Source organism: Entelurus aequoreus, linkage group LG02 (genome assembly GCF_033978785.1).
Source record: "Entelurus aequoreus isolate RoL-2023_Sb linkage group LG02, RoL_Eaeq_v1.1, whole genome shotgun sequence".
In the NCBI taxonomy this organism is placed as follows: domain Eukaryota; kingdom Metazoa; phylum Chordata; class Actinopteri; order Syngnathiformes; family Syngnathidae; genus Entelurus; species Entelurus aequoreus.
In genome coordinates this window covers 90,136,791-90,162,701 of record NC_084732.1, presented here as the reverse complement: position 1 = coordinate 90,162,701, position 25,911 = coordinate 90,136,791, and the positions used below count along the sequence as shown (strand labels likewise).

The 25,911-nt window shown below is 41.4% G+C and overlaps 1 protein-coding gene across 1 annotated transcript in view; it reads left to right on the top strand.

The window, feature by feature from the left end:
* Positions 1-287: 287 nt before the first annotated feature.
* The window catches only part of LOC133664859 (long-chain fatty acid transport protein 2-like), a 31,013-nt gene continuing 5,389 nt past the window's right edge, over positions 288-25,911 (top strand). The window contains exons 1-8 of the mRNA XM_062069836.1: positions 288-801; positions 5,364-5,573; positions 6,285-6,443; positions 12,933-13,057; positions 13,118-13,312; positions 16,469-16,559; positions 17,075-17,273; positions 20,103-20,200. Coding sequence (XP_061925820.1) covers positions 327-801; positions 5,364-5,573; positions 6,285-6,443; positions 12,933-13,057; positions 13,118-13,312; positions 16,469-16,559; positions 17,075-17,273; positions 20,103-20,200 — 1,552 coding nt within the window. The 5' untranslated portion in view covers positions 288-326. The remainder of the gene's footprint in view (positions 802-5,363; positions 5,574-6,284; positions 6,444-12,932; positions 13,058-13,117; positions 13,313-16,468; positions 16,560-17,074; positions 17,274-20,102; positions 20,201-25,911) is intronic.

Sequence of the window (25,911 nt, the reverse complement as noted above, 5' to 3'; positions counted from 1 at the left end):
TGTCCTAAAATCACATCAATAATTAATCACTCATTCATATTTTGTCTGTTTGTCCTAAAATCACATCAATAATTAATCACTCATTCATATTTTGTCTGTTTGTCCTAAAATCACATCAATAATTAATCACTCATTCATATTTTGTCTGTTTGTCCTAAAATCACATCAATGATTAATCACTCGTTCATATGACTTTAAACAACTGGCCTAATCCCTTCAAGCCACGCCCCCTTCAAACCACGCCCCCTAAGCACTTTGGTGTCAAATGACTTCAGAAACCACATGCAGTCTCTCACGAGAGGAAGAAAAGTTGTGTGTTTGTGGTCATGTTTGCCTTGGTTTTGTTCTCGGCTCTGTCAGGCCTGCTGGCGGTCTTGTCCTGGGTCTACTGCACCAAGCCCTACCTGGCCTGCGACCTCAGGTACACCATGGCTGCCCTCCGAGTGGGCTCCAGGATGAGGAAGTTGAGCAGCAAGAAAAGGTTCCACAGCATCTTGGACGCCTTCCTGGACCACGTGGCCAAAGACCCGCACAAGAAGTTCCTGTGGTTCCAGGACAGAAGTTGGACTTACCAACAAGCCGACCAGGAGAGCAACAAAGTGGCTCGGGTGTTGAGCACTTTGTTGCAGGAAGGTCAAAGTGCGGCATTGTTGATGGGCAACGAGCCAAACTTTGTGTTTGTGTGGTTGGCTCTCAGCAAACTCGGGTGTTGTTCTGCGCTCCTCAACTCCAACATCAGGTCCAAATCTCTGCTGCATTGTTTCTCCTGCTGCGACGCCAAAGTGCTGCTGGTGGGCGCCGGTAAGGACTCCACTGTGCCACAATTGTCCTGCTGTTTGGGAATAGATCCTTCGTCGGCTGGTGTCCCGGTAGTGCCTTCTCCTTGGCTGTAATCAAGGCCCATCGTGGCATTGGTCAACACTCTGGGACTTGGCAAATGATAAATAAGCAGCGGATTCACATAGTTAGCATTAGCACAAACTAGCAGTGTGAGGAGATCCTTCGTCGGCTGCTGTCCCGGTAGTGCCTTTTCCTTCGCTGTAATCAAGGCCCACTCTGGCATCTTTTTTCTGTCTCATCACAATTAAAGACTTGCTAAAGAACAAGCACAGTATTCTGATAAAACTGATCAAATCCTCAAAGTGAAGATGCTAACTATGTAGCTAAAATGCTAGCAGTAGGCCTTTTGCTTGATAAGATCAAAGACAGCTTTTGTCTTCTCGTAGGGTAACCTGAACTCATAAAGTGGTGTGATGACTTCTAGACAATTATTCTGATAACTTCTATACAATTATTCTGATAACTTCTAGACAATTATTCTGATAACTTCTAGACAATTATTCTGATAACTTGTATACAATTATTCTGCTAACTTGTATACAATTATTCTGCTAACTTGTATACAATTATTCTGCTAACTTGTATACAATTATTCTGCTAACTTGTATACAATTATTCTGCTAACTTGTATACAATTATTCTGCTAACTTGTATACAATTATTCTGCTAACTTGTATACAATGATTCTGATAACTTCTAGACAATTATTCTGATAACTTCTAGACAATTATTCTGCTAACTTGTATACAATTATTCTGCTAACTTGTATACAATGATTGTGCTAACTTGTATACAATGATTCTGCTAACTTGTATACAATGATTGTGACAGTGAGCACTGAGTGGCTCCATCATTCAAACTCAATGGAGAAGGAGAAAGATTTGCCCCCAATAGAAGCAACCTTGTCATTAAAAAAGGAGTTGAATTGTTCCCAAGTTTCACTTGTCGCATGCACACAGTCAACAAAGAGTGATATAGTGGCTAGTGTCTAGTGGCTAGTGTCTAGTGTCTAGGGTCTAGTGGCTAGTGGCTAGTGGCTAGTGTCTAGTGTCTAGTGTCTAGTGGCTAGTGTCTAGTGGCTAGTGTCTAGTGTCTAGGGTCTAGTGGCTAGTGTCTAGTGTCTAGGGTCTAGTGGCTAGTGGCTAGTGTCTAGTGTCTAGTGTCTAGTGTCTAGTGTCTAGTGTCTAGTGGCTAGTGGCTAGTGTCTAGTGTCTAGTGTCTAGTGTCTAGTGTCTAGTGGCTAGTGTCTAGTGTCTAGTGTCTAGTGTCTAGTGTCTAGTGTCTAGTGTCTAGTGGCTAGTGTCTAGTGTCTAGTGTCTAGGGTCTAGTGGCTAGTGTCTAGTGTCTAGTGTCTAGTGGCTAGTGTCTAGTGTTTAGTGGCTAGTGTCTAGGGTCTAGTGGCTAGTGTCTAGTGTCTAGTGGCTAGTGTCTAGTGGCTAGTGTCTAGTGTCTAGTGGCTAGTGTCTAGTGTCTAGGGTCTAGTGGCTAGTGGCTAGTGTCTAGTGTCTAGTGGCTAGTGTCTAGTGGCTAGTGTCTAGTGTCTAGTGGCTAGTGTCTAGTGTCTAGGGTCTAGTGGCTAGTGTCTAGTGGCTAATGTCTAGTGTTTAGTGGCTAGTGGCTAGTGTCTAGGGTCTAGTGGCTAGTGTCTAGTGGCTAGTGGCTAGTGTCTAGTGTCTAGTGTCTAGGGTCTAGTGGCTAGTGGCTAGTGTCTAGTGTCTAGTGTCTAGTGTCTAGTGTCTAGTGGCTAGTGTCTAGTGTCTAGTGTCTAGTGTCTAGTGGCTAGTGTCTAGTGTCTAGTGTCTAGGGTTTAGGGTCTAGTGGCTAGTGTCTAGTGTCTAGTGTCTAGTGTCTAGGGTCTAGTGGCTAGTGTCTAGTGGCTAGTGGCTAGTGTCTAGTGGCTAGTTTCTAGTGTCTAGTGTCTAGGGTCTAGTGGCTAGTGGCTAGTGTCTAGTGTCTAGGGTCTAGTGTCTAGTGTCTAGTGGCTAGTGTCTAGTGTCTAGTGTCTAGTGGCTAGTGTCTAGTGTCTAGGGTCTAGTGGCTAGTGTCTAGTGGCTAGTGTCTAGTGTTTAGTGGCTAGTGGCTAGTGTCTAGGGTCTAGTGGCTAGTGTCTAGTGGCTAGTGTCTAGTGTCTAGTGTCTAGTGTTTAGTGGCTAGTGGCTAGTGTCTAGTGTCTAGTGGCTAGTGTCTAGTCGCTAGTGTCTAGTGTCTAGTGTCTAGGGTCTAGTGGCTAGTGTCTAGTGTCTAGTGTTTAGTGGCTAGTGGCTAGTGTCTAGTGTCTAGTGGCTAGTGTCTAGTGTTTAGTGGCTAGTGGCTAGTGTCTAGTGTCTAGTGGCTAGTGTCTAGTGGCTAGTGTCTAGTGTCTAGTGTCTAGTGTCTAGTGTCTAGGGTCTAGTGTCTAGTGTCTAGTGTCTAGTGTCTAGTGTCTAGTGGCTAGTGTCTAGTGTCTAGTGTCTAGTGTCTAGTGTCTAGTCGCTAGTGTCTAGTGTCTAGTGTCTAGGGTCTAGTGGCTAGTGTCTAGTGTCTAGGGTCTAGTGTCTAGTGTCTAGTGTCTAGTGTCTAGTGTCTAGTGTCTAGGGTCTAGTGTCTAGTGTCTAGTGTCTAGTGGCTAGTGTCTAGTGTCTAGGGTCTAGTGTCTAGTGTCTAGTGTCTAGTGGCTAGTGTCTAGTGTCTAGTGTCTAGGGTCTAGTGTCTAGTGTCTAGTGTCTAGTGTCTAGTGGCTAGTGTCTAGTGGCTAGTGTCTAGTGTCTAGTGTCTAGTGTCTAGTGTCTAGTGGCTAGTGTCTAGTGTCTAGTGTCTAGTGTCTAGTGGCTAGTGTCTAGTGTCTAGGGTCTAGTGTCTAGTGTCTAGTGTCTAGTGTCTAGGGTCTAGTGTCTAGTGTCTAGTGTCTAGTGGCTAGTGTCTAGTGTCTAGGGTCTAGTGTCTAGTGTCTAGAGTCTAGTGTCTAGTGTCTAGTGTCTAGTGTCTAGGGTCTAGTGTCTAGTGTCTAGTGTCTAGTGTCTAGTGTCTAGTGTCTAGGGTCTAGGGTATAGTGTCTAGTGTCTAGTGTCTAGTGTCTAGTGTCTAGTGTCTAGGGTCTAGTGTCTAGTGTCTAGTGTCTAGTGTCTAGGGTCTAGTGTCTAGTGTCTAGTGTCTAGTGTCTAGTGTCTAGTGTCTAGGGTCTAGTGTCTAGTGTCTAGTGTCTAGTGGCTAGTGTCTAGTGTCTAGGGTCTAGTGTCTAGTGTCTAGTGTCTAGTGTCTAGTGTCTAGTGTCTAGGGTCTAGTGTCTAGTGTCTAGTGTCTAGTGTCTAGTGTCTAGTGGCTAGTGTCTAGTGTCTAGTGTCTAGTGTCTAGTGTCTAGTGTCTAGGGTCTAGTGGCTAGTGGCTAGTGTCTAGTGTTTAGTGGCTAGTGGCTAGTGGCTAGTGTCTAGTGTCTAGTGTCTAGTGGCTAGTGTCTAGTGTCTAGTGTCTAGTGTCTAGTGTCTAGTGTCTAGGGTCTAGTGGCTAGTGGCTAGTGTCTAGTGTCTAGTGTCTAGTGGCTAGTGTCTAGTGTCTAGTGGCTAGTGTCTAGTGTTTAGTGGCTAGTGGCTAGTGTCTAGTGTCTAGTGTCTAGTGTCTAGTGGCTAGTGTCTAGTGTCTAGTGTCTAGTGTCTAGTGTCTAGTGTCTAGGGTCTAGTGTCTAGTGTCTAGTGGCTAGTGTCTAGTGTCTAGTGTCTAGTGGCTAGTGTCTAGTGTCTAGTGGCTAGTGGCTAGTGTCTAGTGTCTAGTGTCTAGTGTCTAGTGGCTAGTGTCTAGTGTCTAGTGTCTAGTGTCTAGTGTCTAGTGTCTAGTGTCTAGTGTCTAGGGTCTAGTGTCTAGTGGCTAGTGTCTAGTGTCTAGTGTCTAGTGTCTAGTGGCTAGTGTCTAGTGTCTAGTGTCTAGTGGCTAGTGTCTAGTGTCTAGTGTCTAGTGTCTAGTGTCTAGTGTCTAGGGTCTAGTGTCTAGTGGCTAGTGTCTAGTGTCTAGTGTCTAGTGTCTAGTGTCTAGTGTCTAGTGTCTAGTGGCTAGTGTCTAGTGTCTAGGGTCTAGTGTCTAGTGGCTAGTGTCTAGTGTCTAGTGTCTAGGGTCTAGTGTCTAGTGGCTAGTGTCTAGTGTCTAGTGTCTAGTGTCTAGTGTCTAGGGTCTAGTGTCTAGTGTCTAGTGGCTAGTGTCTAGTGTCTAGTGTCTAGTGTCTAGTGTCTAGTGTCTAGTGTCTAGTGGCTAGTGTCTAGTGTCTAGTGTCTAGTGTCTAGTGGCTAGTGGCTAGTGTCTAGTGGCTAGTGTCTAGTGTCTAGTGTCTAGTGTCTAGTGGCTAGTGTCTAGTGTCTAGTGTCTAGTGTCTAGTGGCTAGTGTCTAGTGTCTAGTGTCTAGTGTCTAGTGTCTAGTGTCTAGTGTTTAGTGGCTAGTGGCTAGTGTCTAGGGTCTAGTGTCTAGTGTCTAGGGTCTAGTGTCTAGTGTCTCCATGGTGTCCAACAACAACAACAGCAGCAGCACCACACAGTCCTAATGATGACATGTTGATCATCAGACCTCCAAGAGGCAGCAGAGGAAGTTCTTCCAAGTCTGGACCAGCAGGGAGTCCGTGTGTTCATGGTGGGTGAAGGTCCTGAGTCCAAGAACATCCAGTGTCTCTCACACAAGATTCAACAGGCCTCAGGTACACCTGTGTCACCTGAGCTGAGAGCCAACGTTCACATCAGCAGTCCTGCACTCTACATCTTTACCTCAGGAACCACAGGTAACACCTGCTCACCTGCACACACCTGGATAACATGATTGTGTTGGTAATGTCACCTGAAGGACTTTTCTCACCTGCACACACCTGGATAACATGATTGTGTTGGTAATGTCACCTGAAGGACTTTTCTCACCTGCACACACCTGGATAACATGATTGTGTTGGTAATGTCACCTGAAGGACTTTGCTCACCTGTACACACCTGGATAACATGATTGTGTTGGTAATGTCACCTGAAGGACTTTTCTCACCTGCACACACCTGGATAACATGATTGTGTTGGTAATGTCACCTGAAGGACTTTTCTCACCTGCACACACCTGGATAACATGATTGTGTTGGTAATGTCACCTGAAGGACTTTTCTCACCTGCACACACCTGGATAACATGATTGTGTTGGTCATGTCACCTGAAGGACTTTTCTCACCTGCACACACCTGGATAACATGATTGTGTTGGTCATGTCACCTGAAGGACTTTTCTCACCTGCACACACCTGGATAACATGATTGTGTTGGTAATGTCACCTGAAGGACTTTTCTCACCTGCACACACCTGGATAACATGATTGTGTTGGTCATGTCACCTGAAGGACTTTTCTCACCTGCACACACCTGGATAACATGATTGTGTTGGTCATGTCACCTGAAGGACTTTTCTCACCTGCACACACCTGGATAACATGATTGTGTTGGTAATGTCACCTGAAGGTCTCCCCAAGGCCGCTGTCATAAACCACAAGAGACTTTGGTTTGCCAGTCTTCTTCAGTCCATTGCTGGCGTCCGCTCTGATGATGTCATCTACATCTACCTGCCGCTCTACCACACGTCTGGCTTCCTCATGGGACTGTGTGGAGCCATAGACCAGGGTAATTACCACTCATCAACAAGTCATACATACTGTGTGGAGCCATAGACCAGGGTAATTACCACTCATCAACAAGTCATACATACTGTGTGGAGCCATAGACCAGGGTAATTACCACTCATCAACAAGTCATACATACTGTGTGGAGCCATAGACCAGGGTAATTACCACTCATCAACAAGTCATACATACTGTGTGGAGCCATAGACCAGGGTAATTACCACTCATCAACAAGTCATACATACTGTGTGGAGCCATAGACCAGGGTAATTACCACTCATCAACAAGTCATACATACTGTGTGGAGCCATAGACCAGGGTAATTACCACTCATCAACAAGTCATACATACTGTGTGGAGCCATAGACCAGGGTAATTACCACTCATCAACAAGTCATACATACTGTGTGGAGCCATAGACCAGGGTAATTACCACTCATCAACAAGTCATACATACTGTGTGGAGCCATAGACCAGGGTAATTACCACTCATCAACAAGTCATACATACTGTGTGGAGCCATAGACCAGGGTAATTACCACTCATCAACAAGTCATACATACTGTGTGGAGCCATAGACCAGGGTAATTACCACTCATCAACAAGTCATACATACTGTGTGGAGCCATAGACCAGGGTAATTACCACTCATCAACAAGTCATACATACTGTGTGGAGCCATAGACCAGGGTAATTACCACTCATCAACAAGTCATACATACTGTGTGGAGCCATAGACCAGGGTAATTACCACTCATCAACAAGTCATACATACTGTGTGGAGCCATAGACCAGGGTAATTACCACTCATCAACAAGTCATACATACTGTGTGGAGCCATAGACCAGGGTAATTACCACTCATCAACAAGTCATACATACTGTGTGGAGCCATAGACCAGGGTAATTACCACTCATCAACAAGTCATACATACTGTGTGGAGCCATAGACCAGGGTAATTACCACTCATCAACAAGTCATACATACTGTGTGGAGCCATAGACCAGGGTAATTACCACTCATCAACAAGTCATACATACTGTGTGGAGCCATAGACCAGGGTAATTACCACTCATCAACAAGTCATACATACTGTGTGGAGCCATAGACCAGGGTAATTACCACTCATCAACAAGTCATACATACTGTGTGGAGCCATAGACCAGGGTAATTACCACTCATCAACAAGTCATACATACTGTGTGGAGCCATAGACCAGGGTAATTACCACTCATCAACAAGTCATATATACTGTGTAGAGCCATAGACCAGGGTAATTACCACTCATCAACAAGCCATAAGACCAGGGTAATTACCACTCATCAACAAGTCATAAGACCAGGGTAATTACCACTCATCAACAAGCCATAAGACCAGGGTAATTACCACTCATCAACAAGCCATAAGACCAGGGTAATTACCACTCATCAACAAGTCATAAGACCAGGGTAATTACCACTCATCAACAAGTCATACATACTGTGTGGAGCCATAGACCAGGGTAATTACCACTCATCAACAAGTCATACATACTGTGTGGAGCCATAGACCAGGGTAATTACCACTCATCAACAAGTCATAAGACCAGGGTAATTACCACTCATCAACAAGCCATAAGACCAGGGTAATTACCACTCATCAACAAGTCATAAGAACAGGGTAATTACCACTCATCAACAAGTCATAAGACCAGGGTAATTACCACTCATCAACAAGCCATAAGACCAGGGTAATTACCACTCATCAACAAGCCATAAGACCAGGGTAATTACCACTCATCAACAAGTCATAAGACCAGGCACTCATCAACAAGTCATAAGACCAGGGTAATTACCACTCATCAACAAGTCATAAGACCAGGGTAATTACCACTCATCAACAAATCATAAGACCAGGGTAATTACCACTCATCAACAAGTCATAAGACCAGGATAATTACCACTCATCAACAAGTCATAAGACCAGGGTAATTACCACTCATCAACAAGTCATAAGACCAGGGTAATTACCACTCATCAACAAGTCATAAGACCAGGGTAATTACCACTCATCAACAAGTATTTACTGTCAAATCACAGGAGAAATCACAATGTGCAAGAAACAGGAAATATTGTTTTATTTGTGCAAGAAAGACAAAGTAGTTCTTTGTTATTGCAATAAACAGGAAGTAACTCTTTACTCATGTAAGTAACAGGAAGTAACTCTTTACTAGTGTAAGGAACAGGAAGTAACTCTTTACTCGTGTAAGTAACAGGAAGTAACTCTTTACTACTGTAAGGAACAAGAAGTAGATCTTTATTATTGCAAGAAACAGGAAGTAACTCTTTACTACTGTAAGGAACAGGAAGTAACTCTTTACTACTGTAAGGAACAGGAAGTAACTCTTTACTTGTGTAAGGAACAGGAAGCAACTCTTTACTAGTGTAAGGAACAGGAAGTAACTCTTTACTACTGTAAGGAACAGGAAGTAACTCTTTACTGGTGTAAGGAACAAGAAGTAACTCTTTACTCGTGTAAGGAACAGGAAGTAACTCTTTACTACTGTAAGGAACAGGAAGTAACTCTTTACACATGTAAGGAACAAGAAGTAACTCTTTACTAGTGTAAGGAACAGGAAGTAACTCTTTACTCGTGTAAGGTACAGGAAGTAGCTCTTTATTATTGCCAGAAACAGGAAGCAACTATTTACTCGTGTAAGGAACAGGAAGTAGATCTTTGCTACACATATAAAAATATACTTTCTGTTCTTTACACAAGTAAAGAGTTACTTCTTGTTCCTTACACTAGTAAAGAGTTATTTCTTGTTCCTTACACTAGTAAAGAGTTACTTCTTGTTCCTTACACTAGTAAAGAGTTACTTCTTGTTCCTTACACTAGTAAAGAGTTATTTCTTGTTCCTTACACTAGTAAAGAGTTACTTCTTGTTCCTTACACTAGTAAAGAGTTATTTCTTGTTCCTTACACTAGTAAAGAGTTATTTCTTGTTCCTTACACTAGTAAAGAGTTACTTCTTGTTCCTTACACTAGCAAAGAGTTATTTCTTGTTCCTTACACTAGTAAAGAGTTATTTCTTGTTCCTTACACTAGTAAAGAGTTATTTCTTGTTCCTTACACTAGTAAAGAGTTATTTCTTGTTCCTTACACTAGTAAAGAGTTACTTCTTGTTCCTTACACTAGTAAAGAGTTATTTCTTGTTCCTTACACTAGTAGAGAGTTATTTCTTCTTCCTTACACTAGTAAAGAGTTATTTCTTGTTCCTTACACTAGTAAAGAGTTACTTCTTGTTCCTTACACTAGTAAAGAGTTATTTCTTGTTCCTTACACGAGTAAAGAGTTATTTCTTGTTCCTTACACTAGCAAAGAGTTACTTCTTGTTCCTTACACTAGTAAAGAGTTACTTCTTGTTCCTTACACTAGTAAAGAGTTATTTCTTGTTCCTTACACTAGTAAAGAGTTACTTCTTGTTCCTTACACTAGTAAAGAGTTACTTCTTGTTCCTTACACTAGTAAAGGTGTAACGGTACAGTGAGGAAGGAGACAGGGACGTGGTTTATTAACACAAGTGTGTGATTAAACCAAATATGTGGTGTGTGACCATGTGATGCCATTAACTGGTGAGTGTTACCGGGAGGTGTTCATGGTGAGTGTTTTGAGAGATGCGGAAGTCCAGAGAGGGCTCGGAGGTCCGTGGGCGGGTGAGAGGTCAAGGGCTGGAGCGAGGCGTCAGGGTCCGTGGATAGGCGAGAGGTCGAGATCCGGGGAGGCAGCAAGAAGTCCAGAGGGAATCCAGGGAGACGAGACACACAGCTGGAAACCAGGAAATGGAGGGGAGCTGAGGGACGAGGGAACAGGACACGACACCATGAGCACAGAGGAGGGGAAACACAGAGAGCGAGGAAGCACATAGGCAGAGAGCTAGAGACGTGTAGGCTTACTGTTCTGGTACAAGTAGCTACGTTCTGGCACTAGAACGTAGGACGCGCTGGCTTAAAGGGCAGTGGAGTCCTCATCAGCGTCAGGTGTGTCGATTGCAGCGTGAGTGCAGCCGTGGCAGGACAGGAACGCCCATGGGCGTGTCCAGAGGCACGCTCAGAGGAGCGCACAGAAGAATGTGTGGCGGCAGGTGTGTGAACCCTCACAAAAGACTTTCTGTTCCCAGGAAGTAGTACTTTACAGCAATGAATCAATGACCTTATGTGCTACTGTCAAAAACAGAGCAAACGGGAAAAAAATAAAGAAATCTAATATTTCAACTCACAATTTGTAGCACCCATCCGACGTGAAAGTGGTTGACAAACCATTTCACTGCTGAGCTAGTTTCCAGGGTCGACCAGCCTGGTGTCACAAGATGTAGTTTCTCTTGAAACATCCTTTAAACCATGTACAACTGCCACCTAATCTCCGTCTTTGTGGCTTACAAAAGTGACTACCGCTGGTTTCTCTCATTTCTCTTCCTGCTTTCCCAAATCCCAACGTGTGATTGAATACTGACTCGGGAGTGACAGGTGAGTATCCAATCCCAACTTGTGACTGAATACTGACTCGGGAGTGACAGGTGAGTATCCAATCCCAACTTGTGACTGGATACTGACTCGGGAGTGACAGGTGAGTATCCAATCCCAACTTGTGACTGGATACTGACTCGGGAGTGACAGGTGAGTATCCAATCCCAACTTGTGACTGAATACTGACTCGGGAGTGACAGGTGAGTATCCAATCCCAACTTGTGACTGGATACTGACTCGGGAGTGACAGGTGAGTATCCAATCCCAACTTGTGACTGGCTACTGACTCGGGAGTGACAGGTGAGTATCCAATCCCAACTTGTGACTGGATACTGACTCGGGAGTGACAGGTGAGTATCCAATCCCAACTTGTGACTGGATACTGACTCGGGAGTGACAGGTGAGTATCCAATCCCAACTTGTGACTGGCTACTGACTCGGGAGTGACAGGTGAGTATCCAATCCCAACTTGTGACTGGATACTGACTCGGGAGTGACAGGTGAGTATCCAATCCCAACTTGTGACTGGATACTGACTCGGGAGTGACAGGTGAGTATCCAATCCCAACTTGTGACTGGATACTGACTCGGGAGTGACAGGTGAGTATCCAATCCCAACTTGTGACTGGATACTGACTCGGGAGTGACAGGTGAGTATCCAATCCCAACTTGTGACTGGATACTGACTCGGGAGTGACAGGTGAGTATCCAATCCCAACTTGTGACTGGATACTGACTCGGGAGTGACAGGTGAGTATCCAATCCCAACTTGTGACTGAATACTGACTCGGGAGTGACAGGTGAGTATCCAATCCCAACTTGTGACTGGCTACTGACTCGGGAGTGACAGGTGAGTATCCAATCCCAACTTGTGACTGGATACTGACTCGGGAGTGACAGGTGAGTATCCAATCCCAACTTGTGACTGGATACTGACTCGGGAGTGACAGGTGAGTATCCAATCCCAACTTGTGACTGGATACTGACTCGGGAGTGACAGGTGAGTATCCAATCCCAACTTGTGACTGGATACTGACTCGGGAGTGACAGGTGAGTATCCAATCCCAACTTGTGACTGGATACTGACTCGGGAGTGACAGGTGAGTATCCAATCCCAACTTGTGACTGGATACTGACTCGGGAGTGACAGGTGAGTATCCAATCCCAACTTGTGACTGGATACTGACTCGGGAGTGACAGGTGAGTATCCAATCCCAACTTGTGACTGGATACTGACTCGGGAGTGACAGGTGAGTATCCAATCCCAACTTGTGACTGGATACTGACTCGGGAGTGACAGGTGAGTATCCAATCCCAACTTGTGACTGGATACTGACCTGTCACTCCCAAGTCAGTATCCAAAGTGTCCAAATTACCATGATTGATGTTAGACCAATAGAGAAGGTCTTGCTGGCCCACCACTGCTCAAACATGTTTCTAATGGTCACTGTGTGGTCTTCAAGGCTTTAATGGTCACTGTGTGGTCTTCAAGGCTTTAATGGTCACTGTGTGGTCTTCAAGTCTTTAATGGTCACTGTGTGGTCTTCAAGTCTTTAATGGTCACTGTGTGGTCTTCAAGGCTTTAATGGTCACTGTGTGGTCTTCAAGGCTTTAATGGTCACTGTGTGGTCTTCAAGTCTTTAATGGTCACTGTGTGGTCTTCAAGTCTTTAATGGTCACTGTGTGGTCTTCAAGGCTTTAATGGTCACTGTGTGGTCTTCAAGTCTTTAATGGTCACTGTGTGGTCTTCAAGTCTTTAATGGTCACTGTGTGGTCTTCAAGGCTTTAATGGTCACTGTGTGGTCTTCAAGTCTTTAATGGTCACTGTGTGGTCTTCAAGGCTTTAATGGTCACTGTGTGGTCTTCAAGTCTTTAATGGTCACTGTGTGGTCTTCAAGTCTTTAATGGTCACTGTGTGGTCTTCAAGTCTTTAATGGTCACTGTGTGGTCTTCAAGTCTGAAGGTTGTGTGTGTCTGGAGTGCAGGCATCACCGTGGTCCTAAGACAGAAGTTTTCTGCCAGCCACTTCTGGAGCGACTGCAGGAAGTACGAGGTCACCGTCATTCAGTACATCGGCGAGATCATGCGCTACCTGTGCAATACGCCCAAGGTAAAACCTGAATGAGGTTTCTGGTCTCCTCGCCTGACTGGGGCTCCTGTGCGCCCTCAGCGAGACAACGAGCGAGACCATAAAGTGCGACTAGCTTTGGGAAACGGACTGCGAGCGGACACCTGGGAGGACTTTCTTCAGCGCTTTGGGAAGATTGGTGTGTTTGAATGTTACGGAGCCACCGAAGGAAACATCGGTTTTGTCAACTACGCTGGAAAGATCGGAGCCGTTGGCCGAGTTCACTTCCTGCACAAAGTAAGAATGTGTTGTTAGCATTATGTCTTACAGCTCTTAACACAACACACATATTAGCTTTGTTAGCTAATGATGGCCATGTAGCAAAGTTTACCAACGTTAGCCAACATTGGATTTTATTTGTCTGTAAAGATTCTCATTCATCTGGTCTTGGTAGTCCCAGGACCTTCAGTCCATCACAACTGGACTGTTTGGTTGGTCTTAGAAGACCTTTATCTTCTCATCCTAGTAGACTTAATCAGTTCTTAGACTAGTCTTAGACATAGATTGGTCCCATCTAGTCTTAGACTTAGATCAGTCACATCTAGTCTTAGACTTAGATCAGTCACATCTAGTCTTAGACTTAGATTGGTCACATCTAGTCTTAGACTTAGATCAGTCACATCTAGTCTTAGACTTAGATTGCTCACATCTAGTCTTAGACTTAGATTGGTCACATCTAGTCTTAGACTTTGATTGGTCACATCTAGTCTTAGACTTAGATTGGTCACATCTAGTCTTAGACTTAGATTGGTCACATCTAGTCTTAGACTTAGATGGGTCACATCTAGTCTTGGACTTAGATTGCTCACATCTAGTCTTAGACTTAGATTGGTCACATCTAGTTTTAGACTTAGATTGGTCACATCTAGTCTTAGTCTTAGATTGGTCAAATCTAGTCTTGGACTTAGATTGCTCACATCTAGTCTTAGACTTAGATTGGTCACAGCTAGTCTTGGACTTAGATTGGTCACATCTAGTCTTAGACTTAGATTGGTCACATCTAGTTTTAGACTTAGATTGGTCACATCTAGTCTTAGACTTAGATTGGTAACATCTAGTCTTAGACTTAGATTGGTCACAGCTAGTCTTGGACTTAGATTGGTCACATCTAGTCTTAGACTTAGATTGGTCACATCTAGTTTTAAGCTTAGATTGGTCACATCTAGTCTTAGTCTTAGATTGGTCAAATCTAGTCTTGGACTTAGATTGCTCACATCTAGTCTTAGACTTAGATTGGTCACATCTAGTCTTACACTTAGATTGGTCACATCTAGTCTTGGACTTAGATTGCTCACATCTAGTCTTAGACTTAGATTGGTCACAGCTAGTCTTGGACTTAGATTGGTCACATCTAGTCTTAGACTTAGATTGGTCACATCTAGTTTTAGACTTAGATTGGTCACATCTAGTCTTAGACTTAGATTGGTCACATCTAGTTTTAGACTTAGATTGGTCACATCTAGTCTTAGACTTAGATTGGTCACATCTAGTCTTAGACTTAGATTGGTCACATCTAGTCTTAGACTTAGATTGCTCACATCTAGTCTTAGACTTAGATTGGTCACATCTAGTCTTAGACTTTGATTGGTCACATCTAGTCTTAGACTTAGATTGGTCACATCTAGTCTTAGACTTAGATTGGTCCCATCTAGTCTTAGACTTAGATTGGTCACATCTAGTCTTACACTTAGATTGGTCACATCTAGTCTTAGACTTAGATTGGTCACATCTAGTCTTGGACTTAGATTGCTCACATCTAGTCTTTGACTTAGATTGGTCACATCTACTCTTGGACTTAGATTGCTCACATCTAGTCTTAGACTTAGATTGGTCACATCTAGTCTTAGACTTAGATTGGTCACATCTAGTCTTAGACTTAGATTGGTCACATCTAGTCTTACACTTAGATTGGTCACACTAGTCTTAGACTTAGATTGGTCACATCTAGTCTTGGACTTAGATTGCTCACATCTAGTCTTAGACTTAGATCGGTCACATCTAGTCTTAGACTTAGATTGCTCACATCTAGTCTTAGACTTAGATTGGTCACATCTAGTCTTAGACTTAGATTGGTCACATCTAGTTTTAGACTTAGATTGGTCACATCTAGTCTTAGACTTAGATTGGTCACATCTAGTCTTAGACTTAGATTGGTCACATCTAGTCTTAGACTTAGATTGGTCACATCTAGTTTTAGACTTAGATTGGTCACATCTAGTCTTAGACTTAGATTGGTCACATCTAGTCTTAGACTTAGATTGGTCACATCTAGTCTTAGACTTAGATTGGTCCCATCTAGTCTTAGACTTAGATTGGTCACATCTAGTCTTACACTTAGATTGGTCACATCTAGTCTTAGACTTAGATTGGTCACATCTAGTCTTGGACTTAGATTGCTCACATCTAGTCTTAGACTTAGATTGGTCACATCTAGTCTTAGACTTAGATTGGTCACATCTAGTCTTAGACTTAGATTGGTCACATCTAGTCTTAGACTTAGATTGGTCACATCTAGTTTTAGACTTAGATTGGTCACATCTAGTCTTAGACTTAGATTGGTCACATCTAGTCTTAGACTTAGATTGGTCACATCTAGTCTTAGACTTAGATTGGTCCCATCTAGTCTTAGACTTAGATTGGTCACATCTAGTCTTACACTTAGATTGGTCACATCTAGTCTTAGACTTAGATTGGTCACATCTAGTCTTGGACTTAGATTGCTCACATCTAGTCTTAGACTTAGATTGGTCACATCTACTCTTGGACTTAGATTGCTCACATCTAGTCTTAGACTTAGATTGGTCACATCTAGTCTTAGACTTAGATTGGTCACATCTAGTCTTAGACTTAGATTGGTCACATCTAGTCTTACACTTAGATTGGTCACATCTAGTCTTAGACTTAGATTGGTCACATCTAGTCTTAGATGTTCATTTAAAGGGGAAGATATAAACATGCCAAAAGTCTTTATCCCAGTGAGAGCAGACATTGTACAGTAAGTGATTGTTTTATTATGTTTGTATTTAGCACTGAGCAATACTGCTACATGATGCTTAGTGTCTCGTAGATCATCCTCATTACACTCAGCCTCAAAAATAGTCTTGTTGTTGTTGAAGGGATCTGTGGTTCCTCCTCTACATCTTGGCTAGCTCATTATCTCTCAAAATGGCTCTGGACTCTCCGTGAAATGTATACCATTTTGATCATACCTCTTTACTCACAACTTGCCAAGTCTTAGTGAGATATATATATATATATGATAGTAGCTTCAACAGTGTTTCCACTCTACTAAATCTGACTTTGAGCAAGTTGCAAAAGTAACTTTTCATTCAATTCAGGCTGCCTTCAGAGGAAGTCATGATGGTCACAAGTTGTCCGTGGTTTCTCCTTCAGATGGCGTACAATTATGCTCTCCTCAGGTTTGATACGGAGAAAGAGGAGGTGGTTCGAGACTCCAAAGGATTTTGCATGGAGGTTCCAAGAGGTGAGCCCTGTAATATTCCAACAAGTCACACAAATCCTCTGTCAGTGGCTTTTCCTGTGTTTACAATCACTTCCTGTCCTGGTGCTCTTGTTTTGTCAGTGTTTCCTCTTTGGTCTCTACCTTTACTTTCTGTTCCATGTCCTGTCAGCACACCTATTCCTGGTTTAATTAGTTCCACCTGGGTCCCTCCTTCAGCGCTGGATGGTTGTTCCTCGAGAGACCGATGCTTCGTGTGCTGATTTGGTTCCACGCCTCTTTGTAGCTAATAAGTTGTGTTTTACTTACATTCTCTGCATCCTTGGGTCACGCCAAAGCAACACGTGACAGAAATGATCCAGCAGTGAAGGAGGGACCCAGGTGGAACTAATTAAACCAGGAACAGGTGCGCTGACAGGACATGGAACAGAAAGTAAAGGTAGAGACCAAACAGGAAAGAGTGACAAAACAAGAGCACCAGGACAGGAAGTGAGTGTAAAGAGCAAACAGTCTGATCCTGTTGCTTGGCTTGCATTTAGGAGAGAGCGGTCTGCTGGTGTGTAGGATCGCAGAGAGCGCCCCCTTCAGTGGTTATGCTAAAAACCAACATCAGACTGACAAGAAGAAGCTGAAAGACGTTTTTGTCAAAGGAGACGTTTACTTCAACACTGGAGACATCTTGAAGATCGACCATGAAGGCTTCGTCTTCTTTCAGGACCGTGTTGGAGACACCTTCAGGTCCCTCAATCACACACAACATGACATCATCCTTGCTTGACTCTCACATAACATGACATCATCCTTGCTTGACGCTCACACAACATGACATCATCCTTGCTTGACTCTCACATAACATGACATCATCCTTGCTTGACTCTCACATAACATGACATCATCCTTCCTTGACTCTCACATAACATGACATCATCCTTGCTTGAGTCTCACACAACATGACATCATCCTTCCTTGACTCTCACATAACATGACATCATCCTTCCTTGACTCTCACATAACATGACATCATCCTTCCTTGACTCTCACATAACATGACATCATCCTTGCTTGACTCTCACATAACATGACATCATCCTTGCTTGACTCTCACATAACATGACATCACCCTTGACTCTCACATAACATGACATCATCCTTGCTGGACTCTCACATAACATGACATCATCCTTCCTTGACTCTCACATAACATGACATCATCCTTCCTTGACTCTCACATAACATGACATCATCCTTGCTTGACTCTCACATAACATGACATCATCCTTGCTTGACTCTCACATAACATGACATCATCCTTGCTTGACTCTCACATAACATGACATCATCCTTGCTTGACTCTCACACAACATGACATCATCCTTGCTTGACTCTCACATAACATGACATCATCCTTGCTTGACTCTCACATAACATGACATCATCCTTGACTCTCACACAACATGACATCATCCTTGCTTGACTCTCACATAACATGACATCATCCTTGCTTGACTCTCACACAACATGACATCATCCTTGACTCTCACACAACATGACATCATCCTTGCTTGACTCTCACATAACATGACATCATCCTTGCTTGACTCTCACATAACATGACATCATCCTTGCTTGACTCTCACATAACATGACATCATCCTTGCTTGACTCTCACATAACATGACATCATCCTTGCTTGACTCTCACATAACATGACATCATCCTTGCTTGACTCTCACATAACATGACATCATCCTTGCTTGACTCTCACATAACATGACATCATCCTTGCTTGACTCTCACATAACATGACATCATCCTTGCTTGACTCTCACATAACATGACATCATCCTTGCTTGACTCTCACATAACATGACATCATCCTTGCTTGACTCTCACATAACGTGACATCATCCTTGCTTGACTCTCACATAACGTGACATCATCCTTGCTTGACTCTCACATAACATGACATCATCCTTGCTTGACTCTCACATAACATGACATCATCCTTGCTTGACTCTCACATAACATGACATCATCCTTGCTTGACTCTCACATAACATGACATCATCCTTGCTTGACTCTCACATAACGTGACATCATCCTTGCTTGACTCTCACATAACGTGACATCATCCTTGCTTGACTCTCACATAACATGACATCATCCTTGCTTGACTCTCACATAACATGACATCATCCTTGCTTGACTCTCACATAACATGACATCATCCTTGCTTGACTCTCACATAACATGACATCATCCTTGCTTGACTCTCACATAACATGACATCATCCTTCCTTGACTCTCACATAACATGACATCACCCTTGACTGTCACATAACATGACATCATCCTTCCTTGACTCTCACATAACATGACATCATCCTTGCTTGACTGTCACATAACATGACATCATCCTTCCTTGACTCTCACATAACATGTAAGTAGTAGTAGTAGTACAGGAAGTACAGGAAGTGTACTATAATTACATGACTAGATGTGACCAATCTAAGTCTAAGACTAGATGTGACCAATCTAAGTCTAAGACTAGATGTGACCAATCTAAGTCTAAGACTAGATGTGACCAATCTAAGTCTAAGACTAGATGTGACCAATCTGAGTCCAAGACTAGATGTGACTGATCTAAGTCTAAGACTAGATGTGACCAATCTAAGTCTAAGACTAGATGTGACCAATCTGAGTCCAAGACTAGATGTGACTGATCTAAGTCTAAGACTAGATGTGACCAGTCTAAGTCTAAGACAAGATGTAACAATCTAAGTCTAAGACTAGATGTTACCAGTCTAAGTCTAGGACTAGATGTGACCAATCTAAGTCTAAGACTAGATGTGACCAGTCTAAGTCTAAGACTAGATCTGACCGATCTAAGTCTAAGACTAAATGTGACCAGTCTAAGTCTAAGACTAGATCTGACCGATCTAAGACTAAGACTAGATGTGACCAATCTAAGTCTAAGACTAGATGTGACCAATCTAAGTCTAAGACTAGATGTGACCAATCTAAGTCTAAGACTAGTTGTGACCAGTCTAAGACTAGATGTGACCAATCTAAGTCTAAGACTAGATGTGACCAGTCTAAGTCTAAGACTAGATCTGACCGATCTAAGTCTAAGACTAAATGTGACCAGTCTAAGTCTAAGACTAGATGTGACCAATCTAAGTGTAAGACTAGATGTGACCAATCTAAGTCTAAGACTAGATGTGAGCAATCTAAGTCTAAGACTAGATGTGAGCAATCTAAGTCTAAGACTAGATGTGACCAGTCTAAGTCTAAGACTAGATGTAACAATCTAAGTTATGTTGTTCATATTGATGAAGTACAGGAAGTGTACTATAATTGATATTGATGAAGTACAGGAAGTGTACAATCATTGATATTGATGAAGTACAGGAAGTGTACTATAATTGATATTGATGAAGTACAGGAAGTGTACTATAATTGATATTGATGAAGTACAGGAAGTGTACTATAATTGATATTGATGAAGTACAGGAAGTGTACTATAATTGATATTGATGAAGTACAGGAAGTGTACTATAATTACAGATGGAAAGGAGAGAATGTTGCAACCACAGAAGTGTCAGACCACCTGCTGATGATTGACTGCATCGAGGAAGCTAACGTGTACGGTGTGAAGGTGCCAGGTAATATTGCATCATCATCTTCATTATTATCTTCATCCTCTAGACCAGGGGTCACCAACGTGGTGCCCGCGGGCACTTACCAGTGAGCTGCCTCTATTTTTTTTAAATGGTATTTATTTACTAGCAAGCTGGTCTCACTTTGCTCGACATTTTTAATTCTAAGAGAGACAAAACTCAAATAGAATTTGAAAATCCAAGAAAATATTTTAAAGACTTGGTCTTCACTTGTTGAAATAAATTCATAATTTTTTTACTTTGCTTCTTATAACTTTCAGAAAGACAATTTTAGAGAAAAAATACAACCTTAAAAATGATTTTATGATTTTTAAACACATATACCTTTTTACCTTTTAAATTCCTTCCTCTTCTTTCCTGACAATTTAAATCAATGTTCAAGTACATTTATTTTTTATTGTAAAGAATAATAAATACATTTTAATTTAATTCTTCATTTTAGCTTCTGTTTTTTCGACGAAGAATATTTGTGAAATATTTCTTCAAACTTATTATGATTAAAATTCAAAAAAAATTATTCTGGCAAATCTAGAAAATCTGTAGAATCAAATTTAAATCTTATTTCAAAGTCTTTTGAATTTCTTTGAAAAATTTTTGTTCTGGAAAATGTAGAAGAAATAATGATTTGTCTTTGTTAGAAATATAGCTTGGTCCAATTTGTTATATATTCTAACAAAGTGTAGATTGGATTTTAACCTATTTAAAACATGTCATCAAAATTCTAAAATTAATCTTAATCAGGAAAAATTACTAATGATGTTCCATAAATTATTTTTTAAATTTTTCCAAAAAGATTCGAATTAGCTAGTTTTTCTCTTCTTTTTTTCGGTTGAATTTTGAATTTTAAAGACTCGAAATTGAAGATAAACTATGTTTCAAAATGTAATTGTCATTTTTTTGTGTTTTCTCCTCTTTTAAACCGTTCAATTAAGTGTAAATATCATTAATTATTAATAATAACATAGAGTTAAAGGTAAATTGAGCAAATTGGCTATTTCTGGCAATTTATTGAAGTGTGTATCAAACTGGTAGCCCTTCGCATGAATCACTACCCAAGAAGTAGCTCTTGCTTTCACAAAGGTTGCTGACCCCTGACCTAGACAATGATGATGTACTTTTACTGCAATATTATGTTGTGATACTTATATAAAATCTAATCCATTATTATTATTATTATTATTATTATTATCTGAGCGTGCCCAGTAATCATCAAGTGTAATATTATGTTTCATCTGAGCATGCCCAGTAACCATCAAATGTAATATTATGTTTCATCTGAGCATGCCCAGTAACCATCAAGTGTAATATTATGTTTCATCTGAGCATGCCCAGTAATCATCAGATGTAATATTATGTTTCATCTGAGCATGCCCAGTAATCATCAAGTGTAATATTATGTTTCATCTGAGCATGCCCAGTAATCATCAAGTGTAATATTATGTTTCATCTGAGCATGCCCAGTAATCATCAAGTGTAATATTATGTTTCATCTGAGCATGCCCAGTAATCATCAAGTGTAATATTATGTTTCATCTGAGCATGCCCAGTAACCATCAAGTGTAATATTATGTTTCATCTGAGCATGCCCAGTAATCATCAAGTGTAATATTATGTTTCATCTGAGCATGCCCAGTAATCATCAGATGTAATATTATGTTTAATCTGAGCATGCCCAGTAATCATCAGATGTAATATTATGTTTCATCTGAGCATGCCCAGTAATCATCAAGTGTAATATTATATTTCATCTGAGCATGCCCAGTAATCATCAAGTGTAATATTATGTTTCATCTGAGCATGCCCAGTAACCATCAAGTGTAATATTATGTTTCATCTGAGCATGCCCAGTAATCATAAGGTGTAATATTATGTTTCATCTGAGCATGCCCAGTAATCATCAAGTGTAATATTATGTTTCATCTGAGCATGCCCAGTAACCATCAAGTGTAATATTATGTTTCATCTGAGCATGCCCAGTAATCATCAAGTGTAATATTATGTTTCATCTGAGCATGCCCAGTAATCATCAGATGTAATATTATGTTTCATCTGAGCATGCCCAGTAATCGTCAAGTGTAATATTATGTTTCATCTGAGCATGCCCAGTAATCATCAAGTGAAATATTATGTTTCATCTGAGCATGCCCAGTAATCATCAAGTGCAATATTATGTTTCATCTGAGCATGCCCAGTAATCATCAAGTGTAATATTATGTTTCATCTGAGCATGCCCAGTAATCATCAAGTGTAATATTATGTTTCATCTGAGCATGCCCAGTAATCATCAGATGTAATACTATGTTTCATCTGAGCATGCCCAGTAATCATCAAGTGTAATATTATGTTTCATCTGAGCATGCCCAGTAATCATCAAGTGTAATATTATGTTTCATCTGAGCATGCCCAGTAACCATCAAGTGTAATATTATGTTTCATCTGAGCATGCCCAGTAATCATCAAGTGTAATATTATGTTTCATCTGAGCATGCCCAGTAATCATCAGATGTAATATTATGTTTCATCTGAGCATGCCCAGTAATCATCAAGTGTAATATTATGTTTCATCTGAGCATGCCCAGTAATCATCAAGTGTAATATTATGTTTCATCTGAGCATGCCGAGTAATCATCAAGTGTAATATTATATTTCATCTGAGCATGCCCAGTAATCATCAGATGTAATATTATGTTTCATCTGAGCATGCCCAGTAATCATCAAGTGTAATATTATGTTTCATCTGAGCATGCCCAGTAATCATCAAGTGTAATATTATGTTTCATCTGAGCATGCCCAGTAATCATCAAGTGTAATATTATGTTTCATCTGAGCATGCCCAGTAATCATCAAGTGTAATATTATGTTTAATCTGAGCATGCCCAGTAATCATCAAGTGTAATATTATGTTTCATCTGAGCATGCCCAGTAATCATCAGATGTAATATTATGTTTCATCTGAGCATGCCCAGTAATCATCAAGTGTAATATTATGTTTCATCTGAGCATGCCCAGTAATCATCAAGTGTAATATTATGTTTCATCTGAGCATGCCCAGTAATCATCAAGTGTAATATTATGTTTCATCTGAGCATGCCCAGTAATCATCAAGTGTAATATTATGTTTCATCTGAGCGTGCCCAGTAATCATCAAATGTAATATTTTGTTTCATCTGAGCGTGCCCAGTAATCATCAAGTGTAATATTTTGTTTCATCTGAGCATGCCCAGTAACCATCAAGTGTAATATTATGTTTCATCTGAGCATGCCCAGTAATCATCAAGTGTAATATTATGTTTCATCTGAGCATGCCCAGTAATCATCAAGTGTAATATTATGTTTCATCTGAGCATGCCCAGTAACCATCAAGTGTAATATTATGTTTCATCTGAGCATGCCCAGTAATCATCAAGTGTAATATTATGTTTCATCTGAGCATGCCCAGTAATCATCAAGTGTAATATTATGTTTCGTCTGAGCGTGCCCAGTAATCATCAAGTGTAATATTTTGTTTCATCTGAGCATGCCCAGTAACCATCAAGTGTAATATTATGTTTCATTTGAGCACGCCCAGTAATCATCAAGTGTAATATTATGTTTCATCTGAGCGTGCCCAGTAATCATCAAGTGTAACATTTTGTTTCATCTGAGCGTGCCCAGTAATCATCAAGTGTAATATTATGTTTCAGCTGAGCGTGCCCAGTAACCATCAAGTGTGTTAATATGTTACATCTGAGCATGCCCAGTAACCATCAAGTGTGTTAATATGTTACATCTGAGCGTGCCCAGTAATCAAGTGTGTTAATATGTTACATCTGAGCGTGCCCAGAAATCATCAAGTGTGTTAATATGTTAGATCTGAGCGTGCCCAGTAATCATCAAGTGTGTTAATATGTTAGATCTGAGCGTGCCCAGTAACCATCAGGTGTGTTAATATGTTAGATCTGAGCATGCCCAGTAACCATCAGGTGTGTTAATATGTTACATCTGAGCGTGCCCAGTAACCATCAGGTGTTTTAATATGTTAGATCTGAGCGTGCCCAGTAACCATCAGGTGTGTTAATATGTTAGATCTGAGCGTGCCCAGTAACCATGAAGTGTGTTAATATGTTACATCTGAGCGTGCCCAGTAACCATCAGGTGTGTTAATATGTTAGATCTGAGCGTGCCCAGTAACCATCAGGTGTGTTAATATGTTAGATCTGAGCGTGCCCAGTAACCATCAGGTGTGTTAATATGTTAGATCTGAACGTGCCCAGTAACCTTCAGGTGTGTTAATATGTTGGATCTGAGCGTGCCCAGTAACCATCAGGTGTGTTAATATGTTAGATCTGAGCGTGCCCAGTAACCATCAGGTGTGTTAATATGTTACATCTGAGCGTGCCCAGTAACCATCAAGTGTGTTAATATGTTACATCTGAGCGTGCCCAGTAATCAAGTGTGTTAATATGTTACATCTGAGCGTGCTCAGAAATCATCAAGTGTGTTAATATGTTAGATCTGAGCGTGCCCAGTAATCATCAAGTGTGTTAATATGTTAGATCTGAGTGTGCCCAGTAACCATCAAGTGTGTTAATATGTTACATCTGAGCGTGCCCAGTAATCATCAAGTGTGTTAATATGTTACATCTGAGCGTGCCCAGTAATCATCAAGTGTGTTAATATGTTAGATCTGAGCGTGCCCAGTAACCATCAGGTGTGTTAATATGTTAGATCTGAGCGTGCCCAGTAACCATCAGGTGTGTTAATATATTAGATCTGAGCGTGCCCAGTAACCATCAGGTGTGTTAATATGTTAGATCTGAGCGTGCCCAGTAACCATCAGGTGTGTTTATATTTTAGATCTGAGCGTGCCCAGTAACCATCAGGTGTGTAAAAATGTTAGATCTGAGCGTGCCCAGTAACCATCAGGTGTTTTAATATGTTAGATCTGAGCGTGCCCAGTAACCATCAGGTGTGTTAATATGTTAGATCTGAGCGTGCCCAGTAACCATCAGGTGTTTTAATATGTTAGATCTGAGCGTGCCCAGTAACCATCAAGTGTGTTAATATGTTAGATCTGAGCGTGCCCAGTAACCATCAGGTGTGTTAATATGTTAGATCTGAGCGTGCCCAGTAACCATCAGGTGTGTTAATATGTTAGATATGAGCGTGCCCAGTAACCATCAGGTGTTTTAATATAATGGATCTGAGCGTGCCCAGTAACCATCAGGTGTGTTAATATGTTAGATCTGAGCGTGCCCAGTAACCATCAGGTGTGTTAATATGTTAGATCTGAGCGTGCCCAGTAACCATCAGGTGTGTTAATATGTTAGATCTGAGCGTGCCCAGTAACCATCAGGTGTGTTAATATGTTAGATCTGAGCGTGCCCAGTAACCATCAGGTGTGTTAATATGTTAGATCTGAGCGTGCCCAGTAACTATCAGGTGTGTTAATATGTTAGATCTGAGCGTGCCCAGTAACCATCAGGTGTGTTAATATGTTAGATCTGAGCGTGCCCAGTAACCATCAGGTGTGTTAATATGTTATATCTGAGCGTGCCCAGTAACCATCAGGTGTGTAAAAATGTTAGATCTGAGCGTGCCCAGTAACCATCAGGTGTTTTAATATGTTACATCTGAGCGTGCCCAGTAACCATCAGGTGTGTTAATATGTTAGATCTGAGCGTGCCCAGTAACCATCAGGTGTGTTAATATGTTAG